This window comes from Chiloscyllium plagiosum, chromosome 18 (genome assembly GCF_004010195.1).
Source record: "Chiloscyllium plagiosum isolate BGI_BamShark_2017 chromosome 18, ASM401019v2, whole genome shotgun sequence".
In the NCBI taxonomy this organism is placed as follows: domain Eukaryota; kingdom Metazoa; phylum Chordata; class Chondrichthyes; order Orectolobiformes; family Hemiscylliidae; genus Chiloscyllium; species Chiloscyllium plagiosum.
The window spans coordinates 59325518-59342972 of NC_057727.1; the positions used below are offsets into that span (position 1 = coordinate 59325518).

Sequence of the window (17455 nt, forward strand, 5' to 3'; positions counted from 1 at the left end):
CCTCACCTTGACCTCCCTCCACCTATCGCATTTCCAAAACCCCTCCCCCAAGTCCGTCCTCCCTACCTTTTATCTTAGCCTGCTGGACTCACTTTCCTCATTCCTGAAGAAGGGCTTATGCCCGAAACGTCGATTCTCCTGTTCCTTGGATGCTGCCTGACCTGCTGCGCTTTTCCAGCAACACATTTTCAGCTCTGATCTCCAGCATCTGCAGCCCTCACTTTCTCTCTAGTCTTAGTAATAACCTTGTAAATCGTTTTTGCACCCTTTCCAGTTTAATAACATCTCTCCTATAGCAGAGCAACCAGAATTGTTGAACAAGACAAAGACAAATGAACAAATCATACACTCATTAATGAATGCCGCAGACATGAATGGGAGAATCAGACATTAAAACGTGAATAAGACATTATTTATCAAGACAGACACTAATGAACCAGTCAGATGCTAATTAATGAGACTGACACCAATGAATGAGACGGACACTAATGATAGAGTGAGATTAGATTAGATTACTTACAGAATGGAAACAGGCCCTTTGGCCCAAGTCCACACCGACCCTCCGAATAGCAACCCACCCAGACCCATTCCCCTACATTTACCCCTTCACCTAACACTACAGGCAATTTGGCATGGCCAGTTCACCTGACCTGTACATCTTTGGACTGTGGGAGGAAACTGGAGCACCCGGAGGAAACCCGTGCAGACACGGGGAGACACTAGTTAAACAATCAGACACTGGTGAACCACACACATACTGTTGAACTAGTCAGACACTAATCTGCCATTAATGAATGAAACATATTAAAGACTGAGACAGACAGTAATGATTGAGACAACACTAGTGAATGAATCAGACATGAAAGAATGAGTCAAATACTAATAAATGACACAGATATGGATAAACGAGATAGACAGGAATGAATGAGACAGACTAATAAACAAGACAGACATTAATAAACTAGACAGGCACTGATACATGAATCAGGCTCATAGTGAACAAGACAACGATAATGAAAGAGACCAACTCCAATGAACGCATGAGACACCAATGAATGGATGAGTCACTGATGAACAAAAGAGACACTAATGAACAGGAGAGACACTAATGAACGAGAGACACTCATAAATCAGACAGACACTAATGAGAGAGACACTCATGAATGAGAGAGACACTCATGAACAGGAGAGACACTCATGAACGAGAGCAAATGAATGATTCAGACATGAATGATTTAATCAGACCCTAATAAGCGACACCAACACGAATGAACAAGAGAAAGAATGAGTCAGACACTAATAAACGAATTAGGTACTAATGAATGAGGCAGACACAAATACATGAGTCAGATACTAATGTGCGAGATAGACACTCCTGAATGAGGTAAACACTGATGAATGAATCTAATTCTGAGGAATGAATGAGGCACTCATGTACAAGGGACACTAATGAATGAGTCAAACACTAAGAACGAATCACACTAATTAAGAAATCAAGCACTAATGACTGAGCCAGACAACAATGAACAAAACAGAAGGTAATGAACAAGACAGACACGGATGAATAAATGAGAGACTAATTACAAGATGGACACTGATGATTGAGACAGACAATAATAATGAGATAGACAACAATGAAGGAATCAAACACTGCTGAATGACAGATAAATGATGAATGTATCAGACACTGATACATGAGACAGACACCAAAACCCATGACCACTAATATCTAGAAGGACAAGGACAGCAGAAATGTGGGAATACCACCCTCGCAAGTTCCCTTCCAAGTTGCTCCCCATCCTGACATATCTCCATTCCTACACTGTCAATCTAATGAACTAATCATATACAAATGAAGACGACAGACACGAATGAACGGCAACACACTGATGACCGAGGCAGAAACTGAGGAACTAATCAGACATGGATGAACAACGCAGAAACCGAGTTCAAAGGAGAGTGCAGGAGGGCAGTCCAGGAGCAGCACCAGGAATGCACAGTAATGAGGTGTCAACCTAGTGAAGATACTAAACAGAACTCAGGGTAGTATCCTAGGCCCAACCATCTTCAGCTACTTTATCAATGACCTTTCTTACATCATAATGTCAGAAGTGGGAATGTTTGCGGATGACTGCACAATATTCAGCACCATTCATGACTCTCAGATACGGAAGTAGTCCATGTTCAAACGCAAGAAGACCTGGACAATATCCAAACTTGGGCTGGAAACATTGGCCCCATATGAATGCCAGGCAATGACCATCTCCAATAAGAGATAATATAACAACTGTCCCTTGACATTCAATGGTGTAACATCATAGATCCCTCCACTAGCAGCATCCTGCAGGCTACCATTGACCAGAAACTCAACAGGAGTCATCACTTAAACACAGTGGCTACAAGAGCAGGTCCGAGGCTAGGAATCCTGTGGTAACTCACCTCCTAACACCCCAAAGCATGTCCATCATCTAAAAGGTACAAGTCAAGAGTGTGATGGAATAGTCTCCAGTTGCCTGTATGTGTCCAGCTCCAAAAAACATTGACACTATCCAGGAAAAAGTAGCCCACTTGATTGGCAACTCATCCACAAACATTCACTCCTTCCACCATCGATGATGAGTAGCAGCAGTATGTACCATCTACAAGACGCCCTGCAGAAATTCACCAGAACTCCTCAGACAGCAGCTTCCAAACCCATGACCACTTCAATCGAGAAGGACAAGGGGAACAGATACATGGGAACACCCAGCCCCTACAAGCTGCTCGCTGAGCCAGTCATCATCCTGATTTGGAAATATACTGTCATTTCTTCACTGTCATTGGATCAAAATCCTGGATTTCCCTCACTAAGGGCAGTGTGGGTCAACTTACATTGTGTGGACCACTCCTTTCACTTGGGCAGCTAAGGATGGGCAGTAAATGCTGACTCAGCCTCAAAATCCAAATCACACAAGTGAATTTAAAAAAGCTCCACTTCAAACCCATCATCAATAACATCTCGAAGGACAACAACAGCAGATACAAAGTGCCCTTCTGTGACAATGCTGCTCCTTCTAACAAGGTTATGTTGTCCTTGGTTTTATTTCAGAGGGGTCATAAAGTCATGGGTTCCAAGATGTCTGGGTTTATCTACTTGAGGAAGCTTTTAAGTTTTAAAAATAACCCTTGTACAATGAAAAGGGAGTGGCCAGCTCTCCCAGCTCAGCTTTAGTCTGGTTAGATTAGATTAGATTACATTACAGTGTGGAAACAGGCCCTTCGGCCCAACAAGTCCACACCGCCCCGCCGAAGCGCAACCCACCCATACCCTTACATTTACCCCTTACCTAACACTATGGGCAATTTAGCATGGCCAATTCACCTGACCTGCACATCTTTGGACTGTGGGAGGAAACCGGAGCAAACCCACGCAGACACGGGGAGAACGTGCAGACTCCACACAGTCAGTCGCCTGAGGCGGGAATTGAACCCGGGTCTCTGGCGCTGTGAGGCAGCAGTGCTAACCACTGTGCCACCGTGCCGCCCATAGAGCCCCTATGGTTTGTTTTGGTTTTCGCAGTCTGGCTGTTCAGAGCTGCTGGTCAGTTTAAGCTGGGGAATCTAAGGAAACAGCAAGAGGCTCCATGCTAAATCACTCTGCCATCTCCCTCTCCTGTAACAACCTGGGTCTGGTTTTACCCTTTTGCCAAGGGGGTGATTATGGGGGCTGCTGCACGCATTTAGAACAGCATCATTAAGTTGGGATAGTCTATCCGGTTTTTGGATAGGTTAAATTATTCTGTATCCTGTTTTGTTTCTGTTTCATTCAGTACTCTGTAAATAGATTCTGTTTTGTTTAAAACCGAGGGGATTTTGACAGGCTGCATCACTCATCGAATATCCACTATCACCTGCTTAAAACAACTGGAAAATTTAAGGTCTCGGCTTCCTTCTTGAAATGTTTTGGGGGGGGGGGGGGGTGTCTGGTCTGGTCCATAACAGACTGAGGGCTCTTTACTGGATTTGTTCAATAGTTCCAAATTGGAATTAAGGCCGCTGGACTCAAAGGTGGCCAGTGGTAGGTGTTAATGTCTTTTGTTCTGGCTGTTGATATAATTGCTGTAGTTTCTCCTCTTTCTGCTGTAACTCAGTTAATTTCTCTGACTGAAAGATATTTGCTGTATCATCTGTCTGCTCCTGGTTTGTCTCAACTATTTGATCAAACAGGGTCCCTGCTAATTCCACTTCAATTTTCTCATCTGTACTCTTTAATCTCTCCTGTCTCAACTGCTGCAAATCTGGTGTGGTGGTACTTGTTACCACACAGTCAGGAAAAATCCCAGGATAAATCCCCAGGACCTGATCAGGTGTACCCTAGAACTCTTTGGGAAGCTAGGGAAGTGATTGCTGGGCCTCTTGCTGAGATATTTGTATTATCGATAGTCACAGGTGAGGTGATGGAAGACTGGAGGTCGGCAAACGTGGTGCCACTGTTTAAGAAGGGTGGTAAGGACAAGCCAGGGAACTATAGACTGGTAAGCCTGACATTGGTGGTGGGCAAGTTGTTGGAGGGAACTCTCAGTGACTGAAAGAGCCTTTACTACACCAAGCACTGTCTAAACCAACTGAATTCCATCTTTTTGCGTTTCAAGACATCCAGCACTTACTCCTCTGTAATATGGACATTTTTCAAGATGTCACCATCTATTTCCCTACATTCTATATCTTCCATATCCTTTTCCACAGTAAATACTGATGCAAAATACTACACAGGCCTCCAGTCTGAAAAACAACACTCCACCACCACCCTCTGTCTTCTACCTTTGAGCCAGTTCTGTAACCAAATGGCTAGTTCTCCCTTTACTCTGTGAGATCTAACCTTGCTAACCAGTCTCCCATGGGGAACCTTGTCGAACGCCTTACTGAAGTCCATATAGATCACATCTACCGCTCTGCCCTCATCAATGCTCTTTGTTACTTCTTCAAAAAACTCAATCAAGTTTGTGAGACATGATTTCCCACGCACAAAGCCATGTTGACTATCCCTAATCAGTCCTAGCCTTTCCAAATACATGTACATCCTGTCCCTCAGGATTCCCTCCAACAACTTGCCCACCACCGATGCTAGGCTCACTGGTCTATAGTTCCCTGGCTTGTCCTTACCACCCTTCTTAAACAGTGGCACCACGTTTGCCGACCTCCAGTCTTCCGTCACCTCACCTGTGACTATCGATAATACAAATATCTCAGCAAGAGGCCCAGCAATCACTTCCCTAGCTTCCCAAAGAGTTCTAGGGTACACCTGATCAGGTCCTGGGGATTTATCCATTTTTTTGCATTTCAAGACATCCAGCACTTTCTCCTCTGTAATATGGACATTTTTCAAGATGTCACCATCTATTTCACTACATTCTATATCTTCCAAATCCTTTTTCACAGTAAATACTGATGCAAAATACTAGCTTAGTATCTCCCCCATTTTCTGCGGCTCCACACAAAGGCCACCTTGCTGATTTTTGAGGGGCTGAAAATGTGTTGCTGGAAAAGCGCAGCAGGTCAGGCAGCATCCAGGGAACAGGAGAATCGACGTTTCGGGCATAAGCCCTTCTTCATAAGCCATTCCTGAAGATGGGCTTATGCCCGAAACGTCGATTCTCCTGTTCCCTGGATGCTGCCTGACCTGCTGCGCTTTTCCAGCAACACATTTTCAGCTCTGATTTTTGAGGGGCCCTATTCTCTCCCTAGTTACCCTTTTGTCCTTAATGTAAGGGGCCCTATTCTCTCCCTAGTTACCCTTTTGTCCTTAATGTATTTGTAAAAGCCCTTTGGATTTACACCATTTGCCAACGCTATCTCATGTCCCCTTTTTTCCTCCTGATTTCCCTCTTAAGTATACTCCTACTGCCTTTATACCCTTCTAAGGATTCACACCCTTCTAGGATCCTGTCTATACCTCACATATACTTCCTTCTTTTTCTTAACCAAACCCTCACTTTCTTTAGTCATCCAGCATTCCCTATACCTATCAGCCTTCCCTTTCACCCTGACAGGAATATACTTTCTCTGGATTCTTGTTATCTCATTCCTGAAGGCTTCCCATTTTCCAGCCGTCCCTTTACCTGCGAACATCTGCCCTCAATCAGCTTGTGAAAGTTCTTGCTTAATACCATCAAAATTTCTCCAATTTAGAACTTTCTCCAATTTAGAACTACAACTTTTAGATCTGGTGTATCCTTTTCCATCACTATTTTAAATCTAATAGAATTATGGTCTCTGGCCCCAAAGTACTCCCCCACTGACACCTCAGTCACCTGCCCTGCACCAAATGAACTGATGAAAAATCAGTCCATTTGAATTAGTTTTTGAACGTGAGGTGAGAGTGAGAGAACTTGGTAAGTTAGAATTCGGAGACCACATATTTGGACTCTGTCAGATTTTAGGGAACATTTGAGTAGAGTGGGGGAGTTGTCTAGACAGCAGTATCACAGCATACAATGAAACAAAAAGCAGACAAGAAATCACAAACTCACAATTTTGCTATCGGAGATAAGACATTGTGTTACTTCCAGTGATAGGTGAATTTTTGAGCCAGGTTTAATGGACCTTATCAAGTAGAAAGGAGATGGAGTGAGGTGAACTACTTTGTAAGGACTCCAGACAAAAAGAAATCTCACAGAGTGTGGGTAAAGATCTGCCACCCTGCCTATCCACAGTATGGCCACACAGAACACAGAAAATCAAGCCTGTCCCAACCATACAAGAAACACCCAGAATGCCTCAGCATTGACCAAATAGGCTGACAAGGGAAACCAGATATGACCACAGTCACTCGCAGACCAGGGAATACAGTTCCAAGACAAACAATAAGCTTCCTGGACCGGATTGGCACAGCTGTCCCAAAGCCCCGAAAGCAGTCTCGTACCCTAGTGATACCCAAGCCACACAAAGGACAGGTCAGATGGACAGGCACCAGAATGCCTTGCTCACAGGAGAGAAACAATGGAAACACCTTGCTGCTTCAAAAGGGACATTCTCATCTCCCCTTGAAGAGAACTGGAATCTCCTGGTCCCATCAAGAACTGTTTGATGCTGTCAGGATGTTACACTGAATTGACAATCAGGACATTCTTCTGATAACTGTGTTGCGATTATCACCATTGTAACTGGATTACTTGATTATCAAGGAGGAGAAAGTGAGGACTGCAGATGCTGGAGATCAGAGCTGAAAATGTGTTGCTGGAAAAGCGCAGCAGATCAGGCAGCATCCAGGGAACAGGAGAATCGACGTTTCGGGCATAAGCCCTTCTTCAGAAATGAGGAAAGTTTGTCCAGCAGGCTAAGATAAAAGGTAGGGAGGAGGGACTTGGGGGAGGGGTGTCAGAAATGTGATAGGTGGAAAGAGGTCAAGGTGAGGGTGATAGGTCAGACTGGGGTGGGGGCGGAGAGGTCGGGAAGAAGATTGAAGGTTAGGAAGGCGGTGCTGAATTCGATGGATTTGACTGAGACAAGGTGGGGGGAGGGGAAATGAGGAAACTGGTGAAATCCGAGTTCATCCCTTGTGGTTGGAGGGTTCCTAGGCGGAAGATGAGGCCCTCTTCCTCCAACCGTCATGTTGTTGTGGTCTGGCGATGGAGGAGTCCAAAGACCTGCATATCCTTGGTGGAGTGGGAGGGGGAGTTGAAGTGTTGAGCCATAGGTTGGGTTGGTTGGTCCGGGTGTCCCAGAGGTGTTCTCTGAAACGCTCCGCAAGTAGCCGGCCTGTCTCCCCAATATAGAGGAGGCCACATCGGGTGCAGAGGATGCAATAGATGATGTGTGTGGAGGTGCAGGTGAATCTGTGGCGGATATGGAAGTTTCCTTTGGGGCCTTGGAGGGAGGTGAGGGGGGAGGTGTGGGATCCGAGTACAACAGGGTCTTGACCAGGTGGGCCATTGGGCCCAGGATTTGCAGATGGAGTTTAATTTAGATAAATGAGAGGTGTGGCATTTTTTTAGATTACATTCCCTACAGTATGGAAACAGACTCTTCGGCCCAACAGGTCCATACCGACCCACTGAAGAGTAAGCCGCCCAGAACCATTCCCCAACATTTACCTCTGACTAATGTAACGAACACTACAGGCAATTTAGTGTGGCCAATTCACTTAACCTGCATATCTTTGGATTTTAGGAGGAAACCGGAGCACCCAGAGGAAACCCACGCAGACACGGGGAGAATGTGCAAACTCCACATAGACAGTCGCCCAAGGCTGGAATTGAACCTGGGACCCTGGTGCTGTGAGGCAGCAGTGCTAACCACTGAGCCGCCGTGCCACCCTTTGGAAAGGCAAATCAGGACAGGACTTATATAGTTAATGGTAATATCTTGGGGAGTGTTTCTGAACAAAGAGACCTTGGAGTGTAGGTTCATAGCTCCTTGATAGTGGAGTCACAGGTAGATAGGATAGTGAAGAAGGCGTTTGGTATGCTTTTCTTTATTGGTCAGAGTATTGAGTATAAGAGTTGGGAGGTCATGTTGTGGACATTGGTTGGTTCACTTTTGGAATATCACGTGCAATTCTGGTCTCCCTCATATCAGAAGGATATTGTGTAACTTGGAAGGGTTCAGAAAAGATTGACAAGGATGTTGCCAGGGTTGCTGGATTCGGACTAAAGGGAGAGGCTGAGGGGTGTTTTCCCTGGAGCATCGGAGGCTGAGGGGTGACCTTATAGAGATATATAAAATCATGAGGGACATGAATACGATAAATAGACAAGGTCTTTTCACTGGAGTGATTTAGGGTGAGAGGGGAAAGATTTAAAAGGGACCCATGGGCCAACTTTTTCATGCAGAGGATGGTGCATGTATCAAATGAGCTGCCAGAGGACGTGGTGGAGGCTGGTACAATTACAACATTTAAAAGGCATCTGGATGGGTACATGAATAGGAAAGGTTGAGAGAAATAAGGGCCAAGTGCTGGTAAATGGGACGAGATTAATTTCAGATATCTGGCCGGCATGGACGAGTTAGACCAAAGGGTCTGTTTCTGTGCAGTACATCACAATGGCTGTATGATTCTATGTGAATATGCTCAAAAGATAATTTGATAGAGAAGGAAAGGAAAAGGACACTGTGTTATTGGTGACAACACAGAGTGAAGAACTAAGGTCAGAGGATTCCAAATTGGACATTCTTCAAATTAAATTGGACAGTGAGGAAACTGTCAGTACTTGGGATAAATTAATGACTTACCTTCCAGAGGAAACTTGAAACGATTTGAAAGAGTCATTGGTATCGCATGGGGTGATATGTGGAAATAAACTGGGAAGTACGAATCTAATTGTACATGATATAGAGATAGGAAATGCTGCACAGTTTAAGCAACATCCTTACAGGGATAGCCCTCTAAAGTTGGCACAGGTTCAAAAGGAGACTGAGCGCATGTTTCAAGATGACATAATCGAAGTTAGTTACAGTGACTGGAGCTCACCCGCCGTAATGGTGCCAAAACCAGACGGTACCCAACGGTTAAGTGTGGACTACTGCAAAGTTAATGCAGTTACAGTCGGTAACTGCAATTGATTCATATCCAATTTCCCGTTTGGAAGACTGTAATGAAAATGTGGGAGAAGCAACTTATATATTCCTAAGTTGGACTTGCTCAGACTATACTGGCAGGTACCTCTGTTTGAAAGAGCAAAGATGATTTCAACTTTCATAATGCCAAATGGAACACATCAATTTAAAGTAATACCACGCTGGTATGAAAAATGTGCCAGCCACATTTCAAAGGCTACCAATAAAGTGATTTCCAGATTACCCAAATATATTGTCTACGTAGGTGGCTTTTAGTCACACATGGAAGGAACATATGCAACACTTATTGCACTTGTTCAATCAACGTCAAGAGGCAGGTTTGGTGATAAACCTGGCTAAAATCAAATTTGCCAAGCCCAAGTCCCATTCGTGGCCCCATGGAATGCAAAAGCAAAGATAATTGGGGAGTTTCCCATACTGTCGACAAAAAGAGCACACGATGATTGCTGGGCATGAGTGGATTTTACCAAAAGTTCATACCAAATTTTAGTAGTGTGTAAAGAAAGACATGAGGTTTCAGTGGACAGTCGACTGTCAGAAGGCATCTGACACTGCCCTACTATTAACCACACCTAATTACACAAAGCCATTCACGGTGGCTATCGATGCGAGTGATGTGGCTGTGGATGTCGATGCTGTGTTCTTACAGGAAGATGATGAGAAGATTGGGTATTTCTCCAGGAAATTGAACATTCATTAGCAGAAATATTCGACAGTTGAGAAGGAGACCTTGATCTTGGTGTTGGCGTTACAACATTTCAATGTTTATCATATACACTGATCATAACTGTACTAATGGACAGCACGGCAGCACAGTGGTTAGCACTGCTACCTCACAGCGCCAGAGATCTGGGTTCAATTCCTGCCTCAGGTGACTGTCTGTGTGGAGTTTGCACATTCTCCCCGTGTCTGCGTGGGTTTCCTCCGGGTGCTCTGGTTTCCTCCCACAGTCCAAAGATGTGCAGGTCAGGTGAATTGGCCGTGGCATGTTAGGTGAATTGGCCGAGCTAAATTGCCTGTAGTGTTAGGTGAAGGGGTAAATGTAGGGGAATGGGTCTGGGTGGGTTGCTCTTCGGAGGGTTGGTCTGGACTTGTTGGGCCGAAGGGCCTGTTTCCACACTGTAAGTAATCTAATTTACTTATAACCCATTGAAGTTTGTGGAGAAATTTAAGGACAGAAATTCCAGCCTGTTTAGGTGGGGCTTGTTGTTACAGCCATTCACTTTGATAGCTGTGTATGTGGCAGGATGAGCAAGCGTGATTGCTGATGCATTGTTCAGACTCAGATGAGAAATGGAGGCGTTCAGTGCCAGGAATAAATGGACTGAAACAGAATGTAGTAGTGCATGATTATAGTCAATGTAATGTATATTGGGGTTGTCATGTACAAACAATCTAAGATTAAGGGATTTTAAAATGAAGCCAACTTTGGATATGGTTCATTCTTTTTTATAGGGGGGAGGTGTGACTATGCTGCTCCTTTAACAAGGTTATGTTGTCCTTGTGTTTTTTTTTCAGAGAGGTCATAAAGTCATGGGTTTCAAGATGTCTTTGTATATCTACTTGAGGAAACTTTGAATTTAAAAAAACACACTTGTACAATGGCCAGTTCTCCCAGCTCGGCTTTTCTCTGGTTTGTTTTGGTTTTAGCGGTCTGGTTGTTCAGAGCTGCTGGTCAGTTTAAACTGGGGCATCTAAAGAAACAGCGACAGTGGAATCAGGTTCCATACTAAATCTCTCTGCCATCTCCCTCTCCTCTAAGAACTGCCTTTTGCCAAGAGGGTGTTTATGGGGACTATTGCAGGCATTTGGAACAGCATCATTAAGTTGGGATAGTCTATTGGGTTTGCGGATAGGTTAAGTTATTCTTATTCTGTATCCTGTTTTGTTTGTGTTTCATTCGGTACTCTGTAAATAAATTCTGTTTTGTTTCAAACCGAGGGGTTTGGACCAGTTGCATCACTCCTCGAATATCTACATTCACCTGCTTAAAACAACTGGAAACGTTAGGGTCTGGCCTTCCTTCTTGATTTGCTTTGAGGGGGTCTGGCCTGGCCCGTAATACTTTAAAGCCACTCACTACCCTGTCTTGGAAATATATTGCCATTTCTTCACTGTCGCTGGGTCAACAGCCTGGAATTCCCTCCCTGAGGACATTGTGGGTCAACCTGCAGCACGTCGACTGCAATGGTTTAAGAAGGCAGTTCACCACTTTCTCAAGGGCAACGAGGGACGGGCAATATACACTGGGCCAGCTAGTGACACCCACATCCCACTAGTGAAGTTTTAAAAATCCATAACCTCATACCTCCTCACTTTTTAGAAATGTATTCATGTGATGAGAGCATCACTTGCTCGGCCAGTATTTATTGCCCATCTCCAATTGCTCAGGGGACAGTTGGAAGCTGTGGGTCTGGGGTCACATATAGGCCAAACCAGATAAGTTATCCCCAGCTGGGTGTTTCTGATAATCAGCAGTGGTCGTCATTCAGATCCTTGATTCATAATTTTTTTTTTACATGGTGGGATTTGAACCCCAATCCCCAGAACATCACCTGGGTCTCTGGATTAACAGTCCACTAGGCCACTGCCTCCCCTTGTATTCCATCTGCCAGGTGGAATACAAGGTCCACTCGCTTAGCCTGCCTGTGTTCTTCTTTGTGTCATCCTCTTCAATTGCCTTCCCACCTTTTTTTGTGCCATCCACAAACTTGGCTATAAGATTCATCCAACTCATTCATGTATCTTGGAAATTACTGTGGCCTCAGCATCAATCCCTGTGGCACACCACAATTACAGGTTGCCATTCTGAAAATGCCCCTCACTTTTCTGAATCTCTGACTTATTAATATGCTAATATAATACTTCTAACACCATGGGCTCTTACCTTACTAAAGTAGCCTAACATGCGGTCTTCTGAAAATCCAAATATGTTACATCTACTGCTTTTCCTTTGTCTATCCTACTTTTTACTTCCACAAAGAGTTCAAATACATTTTTCAGGCATTATTTTCTCTTCTTGAAGCCATACAGTCTCTACTTCATTATATTATGCATTTCTAAAAGCTCTATTGATCATTTATAATAGACTTCCAATAATATTTTTCCAATAATGGATGTTAAGCTAAGTGGTTTGGACAAACATTAATACACGAGACAGATGGTAATGAATGAATCCATCAGGAGTTAACAAGGGAGTCACTAATTAACTAGATAGACATTAATAAACAGGGCTGACATTAATGAATGGTGCAGACACTAATAAATCAGACAGACAATAATGAATGAATCAGGCATTAGTGATTGAGACAGACACTAATGATTGAGACAGACACTAATGATTGAGACAGACGGTAGGCAACGCAGACACTTATGGGCAATAGTGAGCAAGTTAGGCACTAATGACAGAGAGGCCAATTGCCAACAAACAGTATTTTAGATCCATAGTTTGGTTGGGTTCTCAGCACCTCTGCAACTCTGCCATTGGTCTGGAATCACATTCTGCCCCATTGCTCTGAATGGGATCATACACAGTATAACTTACATGTTGCCCATTCATCAGTGCATTTAAACAAAATAAATACAAGTTACTATTTGACACGAGTTGAAGAGATCTGATTGGCATTTTTATGTTGTCTGTCTTCACTGGATTCAATCATGAAACAAGGTCATCACCAATGCACCCTCGTACTGAATTTTATGGGCCTTGATAGCGTTCTTGATGGAGTGCTTACTTGATTGACTATTGCTGAGAAAGGATAAATCTGTTGAAGCTTCTCATCTTGCACTCATCAAAACAATTCACAAGAATATGAAATCAAGAAGAAATTCGACATTATACTGCATATGAGGAGAAGGCTGATTGACTGGCGAGTGGGCTCTGGCTAATAGAGGTAATACACTGGCAAATGCACCAACTAACAATGATTGATAGTCAATTGCCAGTGTACATGCACTGTGCCTGTAACAATTATTCGTAGAATCCGTACAGTGTGGAAACAGGCCATTCGGTCCATCAAGCCCACACTGACTCTCAGAAGAGCATCCCACCCAGACTCACCCCCTTCCACGTTATACCTGCATTTCCCATGGCTAATCCACTTAACCTACACATCCCTGGACACTATGGGCAAGTTAGCATGGCATATCTTTGGACTGTGGGAGGAAACCGGAGCACAGAGAGGAAACCCACGCAGACACAGGGAGAATGTGCAAACACCACACAGACAGTCTCCCAAGGCTGGAATTGAACCCAGGTCCCTGGTGCTGTGAGATAGCAGTGTTAACCACTGATCCGGCATGCTGCCTCCAACCCAACAACAGTATGTAACAGCCATTTTCTGAATCATTCCTCAGGACAATGTTCAAACCAATCAGACCTGTGCAGTTTAAATTCAAACAGGCCTGGCAGTTAACCTTCAGTCAGCATCCTCCATGGCAACACCTCTACCAGAGTCCACTTGCCAAACCATAAGACCTCCCCATAGGACATATGAGGAAAAGCAGGCCATTCAGCCCTTGGACATTCAATTAAGATCATAGCTCATTTGATAATCCTCAACTTCCACTCTTCTCCCCATAACTACTGATTAAAAGTCTACCTGTCTCAACTTGAAAATACTGAATGATCAGCCTCAACAATAAAGAATTCTACAGATTCAAAACCCCCGAGATAAGAAATTCCTCATCTCTGTCTTAAATGTGTTTCCTTATTCTGAGATCATGCTCTTTGCTCCTAGAGTTTCCTACAAGGGGAAACAACTTCTCTACACCTACCCTGTCAAGGTCTGTAAGAATCTTGATGTTTCAATGAGGTCGACTCTCATTTTTCAATGTTCCAGTGAGGCCCAACCTCTCCTCATAAGGCAGTCTCTCCATACCGGAGATCAATCTAGTGATCCTTCTCTGGATTGACTCCATTTTTTTCTCCCCCTTGGATCAGGGTAGCAAAATTGTTCACTGTACTCCAGCTGTGTTTGACTACTGCCTTGCATAGTTGTAGCAAAGCCTTACTATTTTAATATTCTATTCCCTTTGAAATAAAGGCCAATATTCCATTTGCCTTCCCTATCACCTGCTGAACCTGGAGGCGAGCGTTTTGTGATTAATGGACGAAAACTCCCAAATCCCTCTGCCCAAATCCTCTTTCTGCAATCTTTCTCCATTTAAGTAATATTCTTTTTACTCCTTTTTCTCCCTCCCAAGAGGCATAACCTCACATTTCCCCCCATTCTGTCTGCCAAATTTTTGTTCCCTCTTTTAACCGCTGCAGTCTTTTGTTTTAGGTCATCCTCATCACTTGCCTTCCCACCTATTTTATGGTAAATTTGGCTACAGTATATTTACTTTCTTTATTCTAGCACATTTGTCAGCCATGATTTCCCCTTCATAAACAAGTGGCACTCTCCTCACATGCAGTGAGGTCTTTGCCTTGAATTGGTTTTCTTGTGAACTATCTCGATAAATGCATGACAAAAAGCTTCAACAAAAAGTGTCAGCTTTCGGGAAGTCTAATTTTCTAAAGGAAGTGCTCACCTCTCAAGTTCCTGATCCATGTTCTTGCGGCTCTCGAATGGGGTGAAGCTGCTCATGTCCACGTATCCATCGTTTTCCGAGGCGGAGCTGAAAGCTCTGCTGGGGTTGTCAAAGAATTCAGTGAAGGTCCCGGAGCGGCCATTCCTCCTGGATGGAATTTGCACGTTTTCGTAGTCTGAGCTGACTGCTGGAATGTTTTCGTAATCAGATGTGTCGGCATTGGGGAAGGAAATGGATCGCGGTTTAGTTAATGGGAGCGATGAGTAAGAAAGCCGTGACCTATCCTCAAAGGACTCGACCCTTGTCACGCTTCTACTGAAAGGTTTTGGTGTCCCTTTCCTCTTGCCATCTTTGTTGATTAGGAAGGTGGAGGAAGAATCCCACACTCGCATCTTTCCAGATCGCGTCTTAATCTGCGGCGAATTCCCCAAACTCCTCCGATCAAAATCCAGGACCCTTACTGTATCCGATTGAGGCTTGCACACATTCACCTCAACTGCGATCTTATTTTCCACCTTTTTCCGAAATTTAATGGGCAAAAACCGTTTGAAGGATGACTTTTTCTTTGCATTCTGTTTTAAATATTTATCCGGAGATTCGTTTTCAAGCAAGAGTGACGGTGAACTTTTGGTGATGGGTTTTTTGGTGATACTGGCAAGCTCAAACGGAGGAGGGATATCCACCACAGAGGAGGGACTAGAGGCTGCAGAGGTCGGGAGAGGATTCGGTTTTAGCAAACTGCCCGATGGTGGAACAACAGAAAGTAGGGAGAGATTATCTTCCATTGTCTCCATTTTGTTATCAAAAAGTCTCTCTGTTTGTCTATAAATAGAAATGGGCAGATCCTTTGCTTCAACAGAAAATGAATGGGGATAGAAAGTGTAGCATCTGTGCTTTGCAGTAAACAACCTCCTGTTTACTGACACGTCACCGAGGTTACAATCTTCTCCGGCTGCTCTGGCTGCTTTTTGAAGTGGGATTCCGGTTTCTTCCAAAACTGTATCTGGCACTTTCACACTAAGAGACCTTGCTCTTGATCTTGTGTTATTCCAATCAGTGGTAACAGGTTTATCAGCACCCACTTTATCAACTAACTCACTCCCTCCTCCCAAATCAGCTCTTTCAAAATACAAAGGTAGCATTCCATCTATCCCTTCAGAGGCTTCAGAGTCTTGTTTCAATAGTCGCCTGTATCCACTTTCAACTGCGAATCTAAGGACACAGTTAGAGTTGGCAAGACTGACTTTCTCTACGGTATTTTCGGGAGAGATACCCAGCTGATCGTCCCTCTCAGATGTCTCCCCCTGTTCTGCAGTTATGGAGGAATGTGACAATTCCACTGGTTCTTCATTTTGACCAAGTTCCTCCTTTACGTGCCAGGATTGAGTGTTTGGTGATAATGTAGTCATGTTCTTTTCCCCTTCATAATTCAGCAGCTTCGATGTTCCAGTTAATAATGTTCCAACACATTCGTCCACCTCTCCCCCATCTTCCCGAGGTTCATTCCCATACACTTCTTCCCCATCTCCCCCTGGCTCATTTCCCTCATTCCCATCCACCTCTTCCCCATCTTCCCGAGGTTCAGCTCCCTTATTCCCACCTACCTCTTCCCCATCTCCCCCTGACCCATCTCCCTTATTCCCATCCACCTCTTCCCCATATTCCCGAGGTTCATCTCCCTTATTCCCATCTCCCTCATGCCCACCTGCCTCATTCTCACCTACCCCAGGCTCGTTTGCTGATCTCTCACATTGGCAAAGCCTGTCTGCAGTATCTCCATCTGCGCAGTCCCCGTCTGCTGTGTCCCCGTCTGCTGTGTCCTGGGCCTTCCCCAGCACATCTACCCAGAGTCCGCCTGCTGCCTCCCCACTGGCTTTGACCCACATTGCCCCATCATCTGTGTCCTTGGTCTCATCGGCCTCAACTCGTGAATCATCTGTCTCCTCCCCAGGACCCTCTGCCCCCTCCCCGGGATCATCTACCTCCTCCCCGAGACCCGCTGCCCCCTCCCCGGGACCCTCTGCCCCCTCCCCGGGACCCTCTGCCTCCTCCCCGGGACCCTCTGCCTCCTCCCCGGGACCCTCTGCCTCCTCCCCGGGACCCTCTGCCTCCTCCCCGGGACCCTCTGCCTCCTCCCCGGGACCCTCTGCCTCCTCCCCGGGACCCTCTGCCTCCTCCCCGGGACCCTCTGCCTCCTCCCCGGGACCCTCTGCCTCCTCCCCGGGACCCTCTGCCTCCTCCCCGGGACCCTCTGCCTCCTCCCCGGGACCCTCTGCCTCCTCCCCGGGACCCTCTGCCTCCTCCCCGGGACCCTCTGCCTCCTCCCTGGGAACCTCTGCCCCCTCCCCAGGACCATCTGCCTCCT

General features: G+C 45.1%; 1 protein-coding gene across 1 annotated transcript in view; it reads right to left on the bottom strand.

Annotated features, from left to right (window-relative positions):
- LOC122559265 (FYVE, RhoGEF and PH domain-containing protein 5-like) overlaps positions 1-17455 on the bottom strand; it is a 141415-nt gene that overhangs the window by 117576 nt on the left and 6384 nt on the right. The window contains exons 3-4 of the mRNA XM_043708646.1: positions 16646-17453; positions 15091-16600 (exon numbers count right to left, since the gene is read on the bottom strand). Coding sequence (XP_043564581.1) covers positions 15091-16600; positions 16646-17453 — 2318 coding nt within the window. The remainder of the gene's footprint in view (positions 1-15090; positions 16601-16645; positions 17454-17455) is intronic.